This window comes from Lissotriton helveticus, chromosome 3_1 (assembly GCF_964261635.1).
Source record: "Lissotriton helveticus chromosome 3_1, aLisHel1.1, whole genome shotgun sequence".
Classification (NCBI taxonomy): Eukaryota; Metazoa; Chordata; class Amphibia; order Caudata; family Salamandridae; genus Lissotriton; species Lissotriton helveticus.
The window spans coordinates 710,154,317-710,175,384 of NC_136061.1; the positions used below are offsets into that span (position 1 = coordinate 710,154,317).

Consider the following 21,068-nt stretch of genomic DNA (forward strand, 5'->3'; position numbering starts at 1 on the left):
TGGATTTACAAAGCTTTCTGAGTGAAGTTCTAAAAACGTGTCACATTTGGAGTAATTACGTTCAGCTGCTTTTTCTGTATTGTAGAGCAAAGGTTCCTGTGGAAATTAAAATGGAAAATAGCGCTTTTGGGACTTTGACTCTTCTTGGCCCCTGCTTGACAGATCTACAAAGAACTTGTTATGAAGAACCCAAAGTGGATGTACCTTTTGTCTGGAAACCTTCTTGTAGATAGTAAATGCACCATAACTCAGCCCCCTGCCTTGTTTTCCTTTTCGTTGGCTGTTTTTTCATTACATGGCATCAGCAAAGTTGTGTACTGACAGAGCAGGGTAGGGGGCTTAACCATAACTGGTGAATTTCAGGTCTTTTTAGTTTTTGTGCTCTCTCAACAATAACTTCCCTTTAACTGTGTTTTCTCCAGGAATTTTAAGGGTTTTTTATGTTTGGATTCACTTGCCAAGTAGTCACTTTGAGCTGCAGGGGGTGGGCACGAATATATACTACACAGTGGCAGTCACAACTGTGCACTTTCCATTGAAAAGGCATTTTTTGATTTACCTATAACTCTTGTTCCTCATTGCCAGACTTGCACCAAATCTGGCATTCAGTTGTCATATGAAGGTAAGGTCTGGAATTTGCGTACAGTTCGGTGCACGGGAAAAAGTGTAAGGTGTGGAAGGATTGTAGAGCTTTACTCAGAATGTATGCATTTTGAGAGTTGGTGAAAATATATCCGGTAGCTTTCAAGATATTTTGAAAAAGCTGTTGGTTGGACTTGAAAGTGTTAACACTTTTCTCATTTTACTCAGTGGAAAAGCATTTATTTTTAGATTGGCTTATAACCTAAAATTTTAGTACCATTTTATGAATGTGCATGACATTTGGCAGACTCTTACCATGTTGAAGTTACACATGGTATTTGAAATTTTGTGGCGATCAATCGTGTTATGGCCCCAGTTAAAAAGTGTGAGGGCAAAAAGTGTTATTTAGCTAATAACTTTGCCACTGTATGGTGAATCTGCATAAAATGAGGGAGACATTTGGAAGGATTTGGTTTCTGTTGGTATATCAAGTGTTGTGTTAAACCATCAAAAGGGGAGGTGGGGAGATAAACAGAGTTCCATGACTTTATAAAGGAACCCTGCCTTCACCCTAGTTCCTCTATATGGTCAGATAAAGTGAGCAGCAAAATGATCTTGTCATCTCAGGATTAGACTTTCAGAAAGCCTTAGAGGCTGTTTTTCCACATCCACATTTGACACCATTGAAAGCGGTATTGCACTTAGCTGCTAGATTGGTGTGCAAAGCAAGAAAATTCCAGTGCATCACTCCTTTTATGATCTTCACTGGCTTTTTCTTCAAACTAGCATTTGTTTCAAATTCAGCGTTCTCAATTACAAGGTACTACATTTTATTAGTCCGCAATATTTAGCTTAGGCAGCAAGGACTCTGTGCTCCCCAAGAGACCCAAATGCAAGACCTCCCTAGCCAGAAAGTGGCCTTCAAGAGAGTAGGGACTATAGTATTGACGTACCTCCCAATCAATCTTAGAAAGACAACACCGTTTCTCACTTTTAGACATCTGAAAATACATCTTTTTAAGCAATTCCTTTGACTATCTTTGACGCTCTAAGAAAGTCATCAATGTGAACACTTCTTACTGCAGCAAGTTCCTCTCCGCTACTGTCTTTTTTGCTTACACATGAAGTTGATTTTCACTCTCTCCTCTCATTGTTCTAACATACGAACCATTTCCCCTTCCCCTATTTCAATGTATCCCTTTTTTTGACTTTTGTGTTCCCTATAAAGCACTCTCATATCACTTTTGGTCCAGGCTGCACTTTATACATTTCTAAATAAAAATAAAATAATGCAAAATCAATTCAAAATATTTTGAGTTTGAAACGTTCCACCATACTTCTGCATGTATATGTTTAAGATGAAATAAGCGTTTTTCCACGAATTGTGGAGTCTTTGGGTGAGGTATCATGTAATTGCAGTATGTCAGTCTGCTACTATTGTTGGTGGATATGGGGGCATTAATATGTTCAAAACCAGTAAAAGGGTTGTAAGGCAGTCTGGTAACATTTTTCAAGCAACATTGGCAACAATCCAATGGGTGAAAAGCGTTGACTCAGTCCTTCACTCTTAAGCATGTTGCTTTATGAGCTGAACCAGTTTGCAAATAACGGAGCAATGGTTTAAATAGGCTTACCAAAGTCCTTTTATGTATCCATTTATTGTGTATGAATGAAAAATTTCCTAGCTAACGTAACAGAAAGTTTCATTCTATTAAGGACTCGGAGGCGAGGATTATGCCTTCTTTCTCCACTTTATTGCATGGCAGCGAAGATATACAAAGACTACATTTCCCATGGAACAAAAGGAACATGTAGTCAAATAAGAAACAAGAAAACACCTGGTAACAACCAATCATAGTCCTTCAACAGTGTCCTCTCCTCCTCTTTCTGAGTGCGTAGACAGTCTCCCCCGCTCTCCAGGCGTCTTGTTTGGTGGAATCCGAGCCTGAGGGTAAGAGGAAACACATTACCAAAGAAAGCACTGAGGAAATTGTAGCAAATCAATCACAGTGCAGCAGAAGCAAAACTCATAAACATCAGAATTAATTCAATTGCTTACTGACATATGGGGAGGGATCTCCTCCAGGAAGCCAGGGCGCGATAATCCTCGCCTCCTAGTCCTTAATAGAATTGAAACTTTCCGTTATGTTAGCTAGGACATTTTTCATTCTATGTCAGGACTGGATGCGAGGATTATGCTTGTTCAAAGCTTGCCCACAACCAAATCAGCCATATTCAAAATCGGTTTGAAATAAAACCGCTTGAATGTGGAGTCTGAAGACCAGTCCGCCTCGTTGAGAATATCCTCTAGACACGCCCCAAGCCTAAAGGCCTTCAAAGCCATGGCACCCCTTGCGGAGTGTGCTCCAAATTGGCTAAGTTTGATGCCTGCTTCCTGCATCGCCCAATGAACCCACCTGGCAATAGTGGGTGAAGAAACTGCCTTAAAGGGCTTTCGCAATGAAATGAGGAGTTGTCTCTCGCCAGGAGGGGGGAACTCCTCCGTCATCTCCTCATAAGCCTTAAGGCAATGAACCACACAGAGCTTCGGGGAATCAGGAAACTGCGGGTATGAAATTGATCTAGTATGGCACTTAGTGCGTCTGAGCAAAGTAAACGTCACTCCCTCCGGAGTACACATTCTGCTAGAGATATCCAGGGCTCGCACATCCGACATCCGACACCCGCCTACTAGAAAAGAGGCATAAGAGCATGGCCAATTTTGCTGATAACTCTTTCCTGGAGAGGTACCTATTTTGCTGCCAGGATAAAAACAGGTTAAGGACTTGATTAACGCCCCAAATGGCAGAATAACGCGGCTCCGGGGGAAGGGAAAGGCAAATTCCGTGCAACAATCGACAAACCAAAGGGTGCCCACCCACTGGAGCCCCCTCCAGAGGAACATGGCCAGAAGACACAGCCGACCGAAAAGTGTTAATGGACCGATAGGCCAACCCCTCAGAGGCCAGTTGGGCCAGAAAATTCACTATGTGGACCACATCTGTGACCAAAGGATCAAAACCCCAACGCAAACACCAATTGGTCCATCTGTGCCATGCGGACCTGTACCTCTTGACAGTACTGTCCGCCCATGCCTTAGAGATAAAGGATTCAGCCTCTCTCGAAAGGCCCGGGGATTCCCATCGACCCCGGAAATCTGCCACGCCATGAGCCTCAGAGAGTTTGTGGACAATAGAGGGTGAGGAGACCCATCCGGACTCAGGAGGAGAGTCGGAAATTGGGGTGTAGGATTGGAAAATCCCAAGAAAGTTCCAGAAGAACTGGAAACCATACTTGAGACTTCCAAAGCGGGGTGACCACCACCAGATCAGCTGCTTGTCTGCGAACTTGCGCAGTCACCCTCGTGATCATTGCAAAGGGTGGGAACGCGTCACCCATCTCCGCACTCCAATTCTGGAGAAAAGCATCCGCGAGAGGATCCGGTCTCCAGCTGAAGAAACGCGGGACCTGGTGATCCAGCCTGGATGCAAACAGGTCCACCGAGAATGGACCCCAAAGGTCACTCAGCCTCTCTTACACCGACTGGTCCAAACGCCAGAGACTTGAATCCCGGAAGTGGCAAGATTGGAATCCTCCTGTAGAGAGATCCCCGCATCGAGCCCCCCAACCCAGCCTGCTAGCATCCGATTCTATAATCATGTCCGGGGCAGACCCGAAGATTGCTCTCCCGTTCCAGGCCTCCATGTGGTCCAATCACCACTGGATTTCGGACCTTGCTTCTATGGACAAGGAGACCATGTGAGAATACGAATATCCTTTGCGAAGCTAGATACCTTTGAGGCGCTGCAGCGCTCTGTAATGGAGCAGGCCCTGGAAAATTGCTTGTATTGATGCTGACAAAAGTCCCACCACTCGAGCCAGCTGGCGGAGGGAAATCTATTGTTTGGACAGAACCCGACGCAGTTCGTGACGGATTTTGGTAATTTTCTTGCCCAGAAGACTGAGCGTAGATAGAGTGGAGTCTATGATGAACCCCAAGAATGTAATGCTCTGGGTCGGTTGCAACAGAAACTTCTTCTCGTTGATCACAAATCCTAGGTCCTGAAGGAGTGTCACCGCCATCTGAAGCTGTTGTAACAGGCGGCGCTGGCAAGCCACCATCAGGAGAAGATCATCGAGGTAAACGATCATCCTGACTCCCCTGGACCGTAAGAACTCCACTACCGGCTTGAGCACCTTGGTGAAACACCAAGGGGCAGACGAGAGACCGAAAGGGAGAGATGTGAACTTGTACGTGTGGTGGTCCCAAAGGAACTGAAAAAAACATTGGTGGGGCGGGAAGATTGGAACCACCAGATAGGCATCTTTGAGGTCCAGCCGGACCATCTAATCGAGGGGTCGGAGCACGTCTCAAAGAAGATGGATTCCCTCCATCTTGAAATGGCGATAAACAAGCCATTGATTGAAGTCGCTCAAGTTGATCACCGGCCTTTTTCCGCCATCGTTCTTGTCGACCAGGAAAACGTTGCTCAAGAAACCCCGGGCAGGCCGCGTAGTGCAGGAAATAGCACCCTTCCGGAGAAGCGAAGAAACCTCCTCGTCCACCAGGAGGGTGTCCTGTACAGAGAACTGGATAGAACGCGGTGGAGACGTCTGCACTGGAGTCCCCTTGAACTCTATGTGAAAACCCTTCACCGTCTGCAGAACCCATGCGTCGTGCGTGATGGTTAACCACACCTGAAAACATCGAGCCAAACGCCCCCCCATGTCTTGTGGGGAAGAAGGGAGAACTCTCAACTGGGCTAGAGGCTGCAGCTCCTCCACGGTATCCTCTCTCTTTACCCCTTTTTCCTCGAGTGGGGTAAAGGTTCCCAAACCTGGACTGGTCCTGATAGTTTCCGAAAGCCTCTCTGGTTGGTCTGGCGTTGCTGGCGACCGGCCAAGTGGCCCCGTCCTCGGCCTGCCCCGCAGGGGGAAACACCTTTTTAATCACGGATTGCGCCCGGCCAAGCGAGGTGAAGGTGTTCACGAATTTATCGAGCTCCTTAACAAAGGTCTTGCCAAAAAGACCACCTTGGGCCACAGCGCCCGCCTCCGAATCCGCCAGGTCTCCTAGCTTTGGGTCAATTTGGATAAGAAGGGACTGGCAGCGTTCTGTGGAAAGGGCACAATTTGCATTGCTCATAAAAATCATGACCCGTTGTGCCCAGCCTGAAAGGGTCTCAGGGTAAATCATAGAACCGGACTCCTTGGCCTCCTCTGCCATATCCAGGATTTTTGTGATCGGGCCCAGGGCATCCAGGAGCTTATCCTGGCAGGTCCTCCAGGATCTGTCTATTCCTTTCTTGGGGTCCCTAATAAATTTCTGGAGGAAGGTGCCCATCCTCGGGTCAATTTCTGGTGTCAAAGCTACTTTCCCGTCAAGGGAGGGGCGAAGGCACTCTGCCCACAAACAGTTGCGAGCTTCCTTTTCAAGGGGACGCCGGGTATGAGTGCCACATACGCTGCCACCTTATCTGCTGGGGTCCATTCAGAGGACCGCGGGTGGATTATATCGTTGGGATCCAACATGTCTGCCGTGATTGGTGGCTCTTGGGATGTCCCTGGAGTTGACTGAGGGACCGGGACTGAAGGCAGGGGAACCTGGTTGGGTGGAGATGACGGTCCTGGCACTGGGAGGAGGGGAGGTGCCGGCCGACTGGCCATAAAGGCCTGCATAAGGCAGTCAAAAGCATCCCCATCCACACCCGCCTCGCGGGAATGCTTAGGTGGAGGGGAGCCAAGAGAGTCATGTGAAGTCTGGGGGGAGGGGAGGGAAGTCTGCTGAGAGTTTTGAACAAACCTGCTCTATTTGGCATGAAAGCCTACCCTCTAGGGGAGAAATGGCCTGGTCTACTGCCCTATAAATAGAGGTATCTACCACCTTATAAAAGGCGTCCCCCACGGCATGTCGGCGAGGGGGTCTTCCTCCTGCTGATAGTTGTCATAATATTCCATGACACCACGCAGCCAGTAAAGCTGTGAAATAGATTGAGTGGATTACCACAGCCTGTCAACAGAGGCTTTTTTTAGAAGGTCTGGGTGGCAGCCTAACATTTTGTAATGCGGGAAACCGCCAGTTAAAGGGTCCAAGCCCAGGGACAAAAGCTGGCAACAGGAATTCAAAACCCTCTTTCATACAGGGTAACTGGTCTGAGCAATGTCCCGTTTACTTGTGACCCCTTGAAAAATTACAAGACCTAAAAAGGCGTTCAACAGCTTTCTCAGGCTGCAAATACAGGCTCTGCCTTGCTTATGAAATCGATCCAAGGCACAGAGCTTGGGGCACAAAAGCAGCGGTAAAAAAGGGCTCCGTTACCGCAATACAACCTCCGGGCGTTCTCCTCAGACCAAGGATCCCGGACGAATGTGGGCGTGACGTTTGAAACTCCCTGAAGAGAGTTCAAACGGCGCTCCGCGCTCGCAGTGCCTCCCGAGCCCTCTAGAGGCGGGAGGATTGGGAACACCACCAGCAATTGGCCGCGTAGGTACAGGGAATCCGTAGCCGTGGCAAACTCCTCTCCGCGGCAAACTCCTCTCCGTGTAGCACACCCGCTGCAGGAGAGGAAGGAAAAATAAACGTTGAAACGCGTAAACAAAGAAAGACGCACTAATGCCGAAATGAGGCACAACAACCGCGCAAATCAAATGGCATATCATGCAGCCAAAACACAGCACAGAGTAAAGTACAAAACGGCATATAATGCAGCCAAAAAACATAGCGTGAAATACAGTACATCGAAAGAAATCACAGCGTGCAGCAGCGCTTGTTAAATTAACATGTTAATAACCACAACAAAGCCAATATACAAGTAAAGCCTGAAGGGTACATATCTTGCTGCATAGCAGCGAAGAAAGAGGAGGAGAGGACACTGTTGAAGGACTATGTTGGGCTGCCTGGGCCCTGGTTGGACATTGGTGTCAGACCTATGATTGGTTGTTACCAGGTGTTTTCTTGTTTCTTGTTTGACTGCATGTTCCCTTTGTTCCATGGGAAATGTAGTCTTTGTATATCTTCACTGCTATGCAATAAAGTGGAGAAAGAAGGCATAATCCTCACCTCCAGTCCTGACAGAATTATTTTTATAGTTAAACGAGTCTTACGGACACCTGGATTTCATGCTAAAATAAATGTTGTAGTATGCAGTTCTAGCACCTACTAAAATAATGCTGTAATGGAGTCCAATATAGCCCCACGTGTACCGTCATTTTACTACATGAGCAAATATCACAAACTTTCTAAATGATGCAATTTTTAAGAGGCAACGTCATTTTTCAACATTTAGCAACACTGTCATTTTCAAATTTGATTTTACATTTCTTACCTGGCCCCTTTTCTTTAGTCTCTACATTAACGCTTTCCCTTTCAGGCGGTGAATACGAACACATCTTTTTGTTTTCTGGTACATTTGATAGCTTTTCTTTTAAAAATAATGACAAGTTAGTTTTTGAACCAGTCACTGTTTGACATTTAACTTGATTTCCTTTAGGCAGAGTGATAAGCTCCGAGAAATCAAAATATATGGCATCGTTCTCAGATTTTTTGTATGGAGTTTTAAGATTAAGGGCAGAGCCTTCGCTTCCTTTTCCAGACTTACCAAATTGATCTAATTGTAAAGAATAAGATTTGTCCATGAGCCCATCCATATATCTTCTTTGTAAAACTGTGTCACATTCGTATATTTGTGTTTCATTACTTTTGTTTAACGTTGACTCTTTCACTCCATTGCCTTCTTTGACAGGGGCAGCTTCAGGTTTCTTTTCAGACAGCTGACCAACATTTGCATAATATTCTTTTTCAGGCAAAGTTGGAATATCTATATTTGATTTCTTTGTAGCATTAAAGTGAGCATCTATAGATTGTAATCCTCTATCCCAAGAAGTCCTTTTGTTTGCCCTGGTTAAAGGTGTGCTGTGAACATCCTGAACAATTAGAATCTGTTCATGTTCTGTATCCTCAGGACTACATTGACTAGTCCTTTCCTTGAACGCTTCATTTAACTGTGTTTTTATAGCAAAGCTTTGTGTATACATTTGAGCGTGAGACAAGTTTTCTGTAGAAAAGGTAGGGCACATAGAGTCTGCATAATTAAAATCTTTTTCTCTCTCTGCTCCAGCGTTCACATCTAATTCACAGCCAAGAGGGTTACTTTGTGGAGCATCTTTGATCATAGTATCAGAATAATTCTCATGACTACCATCTTCGATTACTTTGCTTGAATTCTCACGTTGGCATATATCATCGGAGATTAAAGCCTTGTCTGCTTCATTTAACACATGTACTTGTTCTGTTTTGCTGTGCTTATTTCCTTCATCAAAACAATCATCAATGCATATCTGAGTCTCTGTAAGTGGGATATTGGTAGCCTGAGAAAGATTAGCAGGGTTAGATTCTGCCTCTTCAGGACTAGTGTGTGAAGTGTTCATGGTCATAGTATCTTTTTCAGTGCCAGGAGGAAAAATGCATTCTTTGTTGGTTGGTGTGAAGAAATCTTTCGAATTCTGTACGGTAACTACTTTGTCATTCTTATTATAATTTAATTTACTTGTAACGCTACCAATTGCATGTTTTCTAAATTCTTCCTCTTGCTCATCTTCCTCCATGTGTACACTCCCGTCATCGAGCATGTTTACTGTTTTTCCTTGGAATGTTGCTAATAAACAAGGACTGGAAGGGCCCTCGAGCTCCGCGCCATGATTGTGTTTTTTCAAGTGCACTTTTTCTGTCAATTCATCACTTGCTGTTTTATTGCACTTTTCTGTGGATACATCTAATGACAGATCACTATGATATGAAAAACCTTCTGTCTGGACTGATTTGGTCTCTGTAGCCTCTTCTAAGCTCAGTTCGGGACTAACTATAGAAATATTTTTTGGGTCCTTGCAGCCATTTTCAAGCACCTGCGAATCTGCAGTATGGAAACAATGATTTGCAGTCATCATTGGTTAATCAACACATTGTTAACATTAATTAAAAAGAGATTTGTTTTGTTAAATTCACAAATTTGCCTTTTCATAAAGTATCGGATTTATTATTTTTTCCACATACTACATTTCGTTGCAAACAGTAATAGCAGAGATTTTGTGAAAACATTTACATCACTTGTGTAATTGCTTTTTAATGACACAACAGTCAGTTTGCCTTTGGACATATTTCGACATGTACACTTTGTCATATATTGCCTATGTATTAATGTTTCTCCTATGTTACCTGGTTCCTAGATGTTCAGCCAATGTGAGTGTTCTGAGTGGAATGTTGGTGTGATGGAGACGACTGGAATGTTTGGGTGCCTGTTTGGTGAGGTGTAAGTTGAAGATGGGCTGGTGAGGCTGCTTCACATGGATGCTAAGACTTAAGAATCTACAAAGTTACTCCTCAGCTACCTGTCGTACATCACAACATAATTGTTGTGATGATCTGGAGACAGACTCATGCGTGAAAACAGGTCTTACTAAAGATGAAGATGACACAGAAAAGAAGATTGGGCAACTGAAGAAACTAACAGAGACTATGAAACATGAGGATACAAGAGTAATTTACTAAGGACTTAAGCAACAAGTCAAGTCAAAACAGCAAGAAAATGCCCTTCAGCCACACCAATGTCCTGATCAAACGTACTGCCCCAGGCAAGGCGGGTTTCCTGCTGTCTACATTGTTGTGCTGCATGTCTATTAATCAACCCACGCCAAGGCGCTCTACGCTTCAAGCAACAACAACTTATAAACGGCTAACTGTCAACTGGTTTGAGCCAGCGCCTGTCTGGTTGCTCTTTGGATCTTCTGGAAGCTTCACTATATCTGTACTGGAAGGTGTGATACCACCAGCGCTTTGGAGGGTCTTTCAGAGTTGTGTGAGTTGTATCCTGAAGCCGAGCAAAGATTTTAGAACCAAATATTTTCTACAATCTTGTGAAGTGAATGATGTTTTCAGGGATTACATTCTACTTCGTCCCTGCATGCGTGCTTACACTTGGACTTTATTGCTGTGATCAAATGGGAGTACTGGTGGCCAGTGGGGGCCACCACAGTTTTCAAGTTTAAAAAAAAGAATCAGTCAGGGAAAGTCATTACCTGCTCAGCTAGAGTCTGTTCTCCTGTGGCCACGCGAGTCATTTCTCCATGCGCGTGTCTCTTCCCTGCAAGCGCGATCCTCCTCAAAGTACAAAAATGTACGCATACAGGTGCCGAGAGCCATCCGGCACAGTGTCATGTACGTGCCACCATCTCTGTGTCCGGCCTTTCTCAGTCTCTCTGGGTGCTGCGCAGAGGACCTACGTTTGGTGGGGCTTGAGCTTTGCACCGAGACAGACATTATGACGAAGTTGTGGTTTGGGACCTGTAGTTATTCCACAGCATTCTTTATCCAGCTATGGTGTTGTGCTTGACTGAAGCAGTTTCGTATATTCTTCGTCTTTGAAGCGGTGACATTGAGCCCTCCAATAGGCTCTGTGCACTCTGTCAGGCTCTTGCCTGTGCTCAACATGTCACAACATTCTACAATTGGTAGTTTCAAGGACCTCGTAGTACCAAGGATACAGTGACAGTTTATTGTTATTTCAGCAAAAATTCTGCATTTTTTCAAGACCATTCTATTTGTTCTGGCTTTGGATTTTCAAGGTTTCTTTCAACCCCTGTTTTGGAATTACTCATCTGTGCATGTTTGCTATTACAGTGTGTTCTGCTCATGATGTTTATTCTGCTTGTGTATGAGTGCTGCCATATTAGACCTTTTGTATTATCTATTTGCAGCTTTACAGGCAATGTCATCTAGTGAAAGTTTGCATACATTCTAGTGCTGCGTATCATACACTATTGCTACCCTATAGTGTGTTTTGTCACTGTTTCAGTTTCAGTTTATTATTATTATGCATAGTTAATTAAAACCAGTGCAAAAACATTGTACAACACAGTAAAAAAAAAGACTTTAAAATATCAATAAATGTGTACATTGTAATCATCAATAATGAGCTTGCACTAGACCCAGTCTGAATGACCGAAAGTATTTGTCTTATGGTGGGGCAGCATATTCCCTTAAATAATGAGCTTCCACTAGAAAACCCAATCTGATTGAGCAAATTGTTTATCTTATGGCGGGGCAGCGTGTTCCCTTACATCCTGTAGGCCGCCTGCTTGTTGCCTATATCAATGATCGAAAGTTTTTGTTTTTGGCAGTTTTTGCTCGATCATTGCAAGGAACTTAACATATCTACAATTCAGTTTAGTGTTCAAAGGGTTCAGGCAGGCTAGCACTGCTTGCCTTCTCGTGCGAATCCCTAGCTGCTTGAACTGGCCCTTTAAAAGCTGTTGACGGGCTGGCTGTAACTCTTCACAAAGACAGGTCAGATGGAGTATGTCGCCCTTGTCTATGTCACATAGCGGACAAACCTCGTGGCCATTGCTCCTTAGCCATGGTGGAAAATGCTCGCTGCTTGGCAAGACCCCTAGTCTGTATTTCAAGAATTTCAGTTTTGTGGTCTTAGGATAACCCTGACTGAAGTATGGTTGTGATGACAACGATTTGTACGAATTTAATGTCATCCAAGCGTGTTTTCTTTTGGCGAATGTGGCCTTATCCTCTAGTAAGGATAGAGTTTTGACCGTTTTCCAGACTAGTTTTTTGAATTGGTTATGCCCAAGTTGCATGTCCCAGATCGCAGTTAGATTGGTGGCCCCCAGGGCTTTCTGCAGGTAGGATCTTGCCTGAGATGTGTCCCTGTTTTGAATATCTTGCCATAGCAGCGAGTTTAGAGTGTTGGTGGTAGCCGAGCGAAGTTTGTGGCAGCAGATGATGTATGCTCCCTGTCTGGCAACAACTTGTTTTTGCAAACCAAATTCCAGCCTGAGTTGGGCAGGCGATGTATAGGACGGGAGCGAAAACATTATTCTATAAGCTTTTGTCTGGATTATGTCCAGGTTCTTGGAGTCTCTCCCACAAAGCGCCTCGCTGCCATAGCAGATAGAAGGGAGTAGCTTAGCCTGAATAGCTCTCAGATAGGGGGTTAGAATTGGCCCCATCAATTGATTGGCTATGTTTTTTAGTGTGACGGCAATGCACGCCCCTCTCCTTTTCGCTTCCTGCTTTTGCTGTGCAAAAGTGCCATCTCTATCAAAGAGGACTCCCAGGTATTTGTAAACGAGTGCAGACTCTATTTTTTGGCCGCCTAGGGCCCATGATTTCTGAATCTTCTTCTTTGTGTTGATCGACATGGTGCGTGTCTTGCTCAAATTTATTTTAAGTTTATTTTCCATAGCATAGCTGTTCAATTGGGTCAGAAGATGCTGGAGGCCGATGTAAGTGTGGCTGAGTAACACAACGTCATCCGCATACAACAGGTTGCTCAAGATTTTCCCTCCCAGCCTCGGGGAATGCAAGTTGCATGTGTTGAGTAAACCTGATAGATCCGCCATAAATAGATTGAACAATATCGGAGCAAGCACGCACCCTTGCTTGAGGCCTTTGGTGGTGCGGACTTTAGATGACAGATGTGTGCCGCCTCCTAGCTTCACCTGCACCCAGGTATCCGAGTGTAGAAGCTTCAGCATGCTTAGAATCGGCTGCGGTAATCCCCATTGAGCCAGTTTCCCCCAAAGTCTGCCTCTCTCAATGTTATCAAACGCTGCACTAAAATCGATGTAGCACATGTGCAGCGGCAGTTTTTTTATTTTTGCTGCATCGATCATTAGAGAGATGGCCAGAATATTGGTAGCTGTTCCGGTATTTTTTCGGAATCCGGTCTCGTTCAGTGGTATGATCTGATTTGAATCCGCCCAAAGCACGATCTCCTCTAAGAGGGTTCCCGCAAAGTATTTTGCATCATTGTCGAGGAGGGCTACTAGTCGGTAGTTGTTAGGGTCCATTTTGTCACCTTTTTTGAATATAGGGACAATCGTTGACCCTCTCCAGGATTCTGTGATTTTATTTAAGAGTCTGACTTCCGAAAATAGCGGTTGCATGTTGATAGCCCATTCTGTGATCTTTTCCTTGAATAGGGCTGGCGGAATGCCGTTCGGTCCCGGAGCACCTTCCTTCCTGCCCTTACGAATCTGCTTTTTTATTAATGCTATTTGCTGATCGGCTGTTATATCCGGTATATTTTTAGGTAGGCCTTGCTCTCTCTTAGTCGGGGTCTTCGGCGTAAGCATTATGGAGTTGGGCTCTGTGATGTTCATTATTTGCGCTCCTACATATTCTGGTAAATCGTTGAAGTGGGTAGAGAGGTAATTAATCCATAACTCTTCCACAATATGCGAGCCTAGATCTTTATGCTGTGGTCGTAGGATCCTATTTACTGATTGCCAGAAGCGTGAGCTATTACTACTTTTAATGTCATGTAATAATTTTGCCCATGTCTCATTTTCAGCATCTTTTTTTATGTTCCATTTTATGCATTTGAGCTCAGTTCTTTGTTTCTTCAGCACTGTCCGAAGCTGTACGTTATCGGGGGCTGATCTTAGCTGTCGTAGCGTCGAGTTTACTAATCTTTTGTGCTGCCTTAATTCTGCTTTTGGTCCTTTTTTTAAGGTGGTTGCACTCATTTCTTAATGCAAATTAATTTTTGGGGGGATCTTAGTTGCCAGTTCTTTTTGCAAAGATCCTGTGTATTGCTCCCAGTGGAGGATATGCCCAGCTGCATTTATTTTTTGTGTGTTATATCGTTGGAGGGCAATATCAGCCAGAGTTGTTAAGTTGGTTGGCGTGCATTTGATCCTTTTTTGATTGATGGAATAGATCGCCCCATAAGTTTTGTCTGGCCTGATTGCAATAGGCGACTTTGTTGTCAGATAGCATTCTTGGGGGCGATGGTCACTTTCGCCTTTATCCCCCATTCTAAATTCCAAGATGTGGGGGAAAAGTGCCAGACTGACGAATGTATAATCCAAGATGGAGCTAGCTGTTTGTGAGTAGAATGTTTCTACTGGGGGTCGATCTGTCGTGAATCTTCCGTTTAATGCCCGAAGATTTAGATGTTCTAAGTCATTAAGTAGGGCATTATATGGATGCTTTCTCCTGTATTGCGGGGAGCTTTGCGATGGTATCGTATAAATTATGTTTAAAGCCAGGACCTCTTCTTCTGGTGATGAACCAAGCAGGTTTTGGTTGAAATCCCCTGATAGGAGGAAGAGTGGCTTTTCCATCTGAGACATATACTCCTCAAGTTGTTTGGTGATTATTTTGGAGTCCTTGCCTCTGTGTTTAGGATGGACATATGCATTAACAAGGCATATCTCTTCTTCTTTGTTGCAGAGTTTTATTTTTATTTTTACTGTTAAGGTTGAGGATGTGGAGGAGTTCATGAGATCTGCCGAGGATATTGTTATATTGGATATATATGTAGCTAAGCCCCCTGACTGGTGGCCGAATCTGTTGGTTCTGACTGCTGCTGTTGAGTAGCAGGAAAAACCAGTGATATGTTGTGTGGAAGTGAGCCAGGTTTCCTGCAGCATTACTATGTCAAATTGAGAGATGTACTGCTGAAAGTCTGGGTCGTCCATTTTTGAAGTTAGGCCATTTATATTCCAAGAGCAAATGCCTATGGTTGGCTCCCTACCCTTTGTGGCGTCTCTCATTTGTTGATGGCATCAGTCCTCTTCAGGGCGTATGAAAATCGTTTGAGAGAGAGTTTCTCTTGTTGATACTCGATTTTGATGTAGCGGCCCCCTTGTACTCGTTTCTATCCATCCCCGGGGACTGCGTATGATTTTATTTGGCGGACTTCCTTTCGGGGGCTTGCTAGTGGTAAGCGTGAGGGTCTGATGGTCCATTGGCGCTGGACTTCTCCTACTTATTGTGGGCGCTGATTCGAAACCAGCTGCCGCCCTCCCCCTGTCTTCCGGACGTTGCCAGGGTATATTCTCTCTCTTCTTAGGCAAACTTCCCAAGGCACCTTTGAGAACGCTGAAGGTGTTTGCCTGTCTGGCCTCTGATTTTGAGATTGTCCTCCTCTGTAGGGGAGAGGGGTAAGCTGGTTTTGATATGGGGACAAGCTTAATGCCCCAGATCATGAATTGCTCAGCTTCTGCTGCAATAGAATCTGCAACATTATTAGAAGACCAGGTGGTCTTGGTCCCCTCCGGGCTATTTGGGTTGGCGGCAGGCAAAAATTCAACCGAGATTAAGTCCTTAGTGCTTATCCCCTCCAGGCTGGGAATGTGACCCATTAGTTTGAGAATTTTGCCACAATTCAGCGTGTCATGCTGCCCTTGTGACTTGTATTCCGGAAGAAAAACCAGCATCTCTGTTGATTGATTAGTACTTCCTGCCTCATTAGATTTTTTTGATAGGTGATGTACTTGAGCTGGTGAGCCATGACCTGTGAGGGTTTTATGAGAAGCCAGGATAGAGCCTTCACCTGGCTTATTGGCGGTAAGTGATGATGCTGTAAGAGAGGGTGTTTGCTTTGATGTTGATCGTGAATCAAATGGCCGTTTAACTTGGGGACGCTCAGATTGACTAGAGACAGGATGGATAGTAAGGTCCAATATGGCAGAAGCAGGGGCTTCATGAGTTTGGCTTGGTATTAAGCCAGGTTTTCTAGTCCTGTTCCCAGCCTCAGAGTTTGACCTTGGTGGATAGTCACCTGCATCTATTGATGATGTATCTTGGTTGGTAGTTGGTTCTGACGTTACCCTTTCCATTAGGAGAGGGGGATCCTTGATTTGCAGCATTGAGTCACCCGCTTGATCCTCAGAGGCCCTTACAATCTTGTTCTTGGCATCGTTTGGCAGTGTGAGATGTATGAGCTTTGCTGCCGCCTCTCTGTCTCCGTCTGTTTGTTCCGTTCGGTCTATTGCCGGTGATCCTTGGAGGCCTTGCGCTTCTTGGTTCTGCTGGCTACTGTTTTTTTTGTGCTGCTGCAAGTTTGATCCTAAGGGCAAGTGGTTTTCACTGTCTGTTGGATTAGCATTGTTAGTGTCATCCAAGAAATTCTCCTTTATGTCGTAGAAGATGGGGAAGTATTTAGACGTAGATGTTGCAGATTTTTGCTTACGCCCTTTTCTTTTTTGTTGACGCCGTTGTTTGGCGTTAAGTTTTTGTGAATACTCCTGTCCCGTGTGGCTTGTCTCTTCATTTGTGGATACAAAATGGCCAGTGGGCTCTGCTATATTTCTGGATACTTCGCTCCTGATGTCTCCTTCTTCAGAGTTGGTAGAGCCCATGCCTTTAGTTGCGTAACCTCTGTGTTGAGTCTTTATTTCTCTTATTAGTTCTGTTAGCATTGAAGGCAATGTGGCTACTTTGGCTAGAGCCTGGCTGCAATTGCAGCTCAGATAGGTGTTTGATTGTGCCCTCAGTATCAGGTTGTTTAGGTTGCCTAACTTGTCGTCAATGCCGGCTGTGAAGACTGCCAATGTATTGAGAAGATTAAGTTGAAGCTCCATTTTCTCTGATTGGTATTGCAGGGTATCTACTGCTAATTGGATTGTGTTTAGCAGTGAGTTCCACGTTCCGATGTTTTATTCCTTTCTCCGCTCATTCTCTTTTGAGTCGTTGGCGGGCGTGTTTGTGTTTTTAGCTACCGAAGGCAATTCGGGGACATGGGTCTCTTTTTGATCAGGTGTATAAGTGGCTACCATGTCTTCCCATTCTTGTGTGTTAAGGTAGGACATTAATGCCCTTGTTTCGGTTTTGCTGCTACTAGAATCGTGGGGACTTGCTGCCTCCCTGCCTAAGGCGCTTCTTGGTAGGTCAAGGGTTTCCTGGTCTATAGATGGTGGAGTACATTCATCCGTTAGATGAGACTTGATGGGTGTGCTATAGATGTGGCTCATAGGTTGCGAGTCCGGCGCCGTACTGGGTGCTATTTCTTTTATTAAAGCCGGCGTTGATGTCTCTAGGCCTGCCCCAGAGACCCTTTCAATTGGGCAGCTATCTGGTATATCAGCTGGTTTTTGCGCTAAGATGAGTTCCTCGATCTCGTTAGTTTTAAGGTCTTCCAGTGGAGGTGCAGGTAGAGGGTTCTGGTTAAGAGCAACGATGTTGGAAGGTTTCCCTTTTGCACTTAAGACCTCCAGAGGAATGCTCGTTCTCCCATTCCCCGAGATACAGCTCTGCGCAAAATCCGACGTAAGGCCCCCCAGGCGCGACGGACTTGCGGATGTATGCAGAGGTGGCAAAGAGCAAGCTGGTCCCAAGGCAGCGGGAAGCAGTGGTGTTTGCAGTCCGGGCAGGTGGCCGTTGCTTGAAAATATAGCCGCGCCCGCGTCCTTTAGGAATTCAAACTTTGAGTATATTTTAGGCTGAAAGAGCTTTTTAACAGTTTGTTGAGCGCTTGCTACGGTCTCTGGTATCAAGGCCATTAGAGATCCCTGCTCTGTTGTATTATAACTCTGCCCCAGATCCTGCTCTGATGTAAAGAGATTTGGCTCCGTGCTGGTGGTCGAATTTGCGTTCGTTTTCCTTTTCTTTTTCTTTTGCCCTTTCCCGTTTCCCAGTTTTGCGTCCATTTTTGCTGTGGGCTTTGGTTTAGCTTCCAGGGGTCCCCTGACCTTTCCTGACCTCATGTCGTTAGTAGCGATGATAGTAGGCTCTCTTATTTTGTATCTGAGGGTTGAAGGGGCTGTCCCGCCCGCTCTTTCTGTAGAGCAGCTGTCTCCTCTCTCTCCTCTCCTGGAAGCGTGGGCTAGCAACTGTTAGGGCTAGGTTGAGCGCACTAGCACGATGCAACAAAGGCTATAGGACCCGTGAAGGAGCTCCTGCACCTGAGACTCCCTACCAGATAAGGTTGCTGGTGTGATAGCCACTGGTGTGTAGATGGTATATAAATGTAGTGGGGAGGGCGAGGGCTGGTTGTGATTGACTTTACCAATGGCTGGCTAGGTGTGCTGGCTGAATATGAGCTGGTTGGATATAAAACGGAGCGGAGCACGCAGAAAGGGCTGTAGGTCAGTCAGACCTAGTCGGACTGCCTGTCAGACCCCCCGGGCTCTTACTTAGCAGCCGCCTCTACCGGCAGCCAGGCTCACGCATGTAAACTCGCCTTCCCCCGAAAAGACCTTGTACCTTGCCGATGGTCGCTGGTCGACGGTGATGTGCAGGGGTGACAAGGAGAAAGGCCCCCAGTACACAGCTGCTCTTTCCCCCCCACCGCACCGCCGCCGAGCAAGCGAGCAGGTGGGCAGAGCAGAGCAGAGCAGAACAAGACGGAATTATAGGAGCAGCCGGAGTCCCAAGTCTGAGTTGCGGGGGTTTTGTGGAGAGCAGAGCAGAGAGAACCCCCCCCAAGAGACCGCCGACGGGAGACAGACAGCAGTCCCCCTGCTCACCTCCGAGCTCCGTGCTCCTCGCTCTCACGCTTGAGCTCCACCAATAATCATGGCGCCAAAGTCACGGCAGTGAGAGTTGTATAGATGCTGCTGCCGAGGTCCTCCCGCTAGAACAGCTTGCTGGACACCCGGTCTTCTCCCCCCTGGCCCTGGCCCCTGTCTCGACGCGGGACTATTCAAGCGGAGCTAAAGGGGAGACGTGCTGTTTGCTGCTTGCTCGATTTTTTGTGTTTTGTCACTGGGGTGTTTGCGACGTTAAATGCAGCGTGGGTGATTTGTCTCACTTGTATGGGTTGGGGGAAAGTTTGCCCTTTGGCTTTACTAACTAGTGCTTCCACTATATGTGTATGGCTCCATTTTCATGCTAGGTTTTCAGGCTTACATGTTACATTACATCTTGGGTTACACTGCTACATTAACATTTACATCCCTTACACTTGGGATTGTGTTACGAGCTTTACTTGCCAATTTACTTTGTATAGCCGAGTTACCCTTACATGAGGGTGGTCCTAGTCTCTGAGTGGGTGGTGTTCACCCATTTCCTTCTTAAATGTTATACTCTCTTACATGAGGGACAGGAACGGGTATTAGTCCCATTTCTATGTAGTACTTCACATGACCCTTAAATGAGGGGTGGCTCAATTGGTATCAGCCCCATTCACACAATATACGTTAAAAAGCCTTACACAGGGTATGTCTTTATGGGTTACAGTCCAATTTCTGCTAGTTTTTGACCCTCACATGTGGGGTGGCTCAATGGGTGTCAGTCCCATTTACATGGTTTGTAATAATAAACTTTACACAAGGCATGTCTTTATGGGTTACAGTCCCATTTCTGCTAGTATAACTCTTACATGAGGGGTGTCAAGATAGGTTAAAGTCCCATTTTCACAGCTTACATTTCTATTCCTTACATGAGGAATCCCTGTACGGGGTACAGTTCTTCTCTGTCTACACTTTTATTTTGTCCCCCTTGTATTAGGGATTGAATTCTGGAGGTACATGTCACCAGTTGCTACATGATACTATTTCTACGCACTGTTTTGGGATGTATGGTTGGGTGTTTTACACCCATGTCTTCTGTGTCTTTTTTATTCTGTTTGTCATTCAGTGCTTTTGAGTTTGTTCTTGTCAGCTGTCTAGTTTCTTGTGACGTTTTTGAAAACATTGTTTTACATTTTAATTCTTTTATAATGGGGGAGGATGGGTGATTGTTCTTGTGTATCTATTCATCCTTTCTGTTTTCTTAATTGTTCGTTCCCTTTCAAGATAATGTATTTTTCCTTGCATCCCTGGGTTCTGAACTAATTTCTGCTTGTGTACATTTTTATGTATAGTTCTTCCCACTTAGCATTGTTTATTTTAGTTTCTGTCTAAAAGGGGGAGGATATGTTATATCCTGCCTATGTATTAACGTTTCTCCTATGTTAGCTTGTTCCTAGCTACTCAGCCAGTGTGAGTGTTCTGAGTGGAATGTTGGTGTGATGGAGATGACTGGAATGTTTGGGTGCCTGTGTGGTGAGGTGTGACAGTTGAAGATGGGGTGAGCAGCAGGCAGGCCGCTCCTGGTGGGGCTGCTTCACATGGATGCTAACTTTTAACTAAGACATAATAGAGAATCTACAAAGTTACTCCTCTCAACATATACACTTTTAATTTCACTCAATAGAATAAAATATATTTTTTAATTTTTGCCTCACATCACCATTCACTTTTCATAAACTGGAACCAGTCTTCCAGGAAGATATCAAACATTTAAAATATGAATAGTCATGTAAGTATCAATAGAAATAGCCGATTTACAAAATTTGCAACAAATAGTTCAAACCTATCTCAAACACCTGAACCTTGATGGATCTGAATGTCAAATTTCTCCAAAGCTAAGTCATTTGAATCCACTCTGGACAACTCTTTCACTCCCTTAACTAACACTGCAAAAAACAATGACGGTGGTATAGTTACAGTTCTAAGTTGAAAATGAAAATTTCTACCCAGAAAGTGACTTCAAATCTGCCATTCAAGTCAACAGACTCTTTCATCTGGATGGTAGCAACGCCCTGCTCAACCGCCTTCCAGATTCCACATTAGCAACTCTTAGGGCAAACCTACAGGAAGCAGTGTGTCCCATCAAGGGACTGAAGGCATATGATCAGATCACCTTTATCCTAATGGAACTCCAGTCCACATCATCCTAATCCAGCTGCATGATCTAAAATCCCATC

At 45.1% G+C, this 21,068-nt stretch overlaps 1 protein-coding gene across 1 annotated transcript in view; it reads right to left on the reverse strand.

Annotated features, from left to right (window-relative positions):
- Nucleotides 1-21,068, reverse strand: part of CCDC73 (coiled-coil domain containing 73) — a 2,033,683-nt gene that overhangs the window by 78,903 nt on the left and 1,933,712 nt on the right. Inside the window, exon 16 of the mRNA XM_078682465.1 lies at nucleotides 7,908-9,491. Coding sequence (XP_078538591.1) covers nucleotides 7,908-9,491 — 1,584 coding nt within the window. The remainder of the gene's footprint in view (nucleotides 1-7,907; nucleotides 9,492-21,068) is intronic.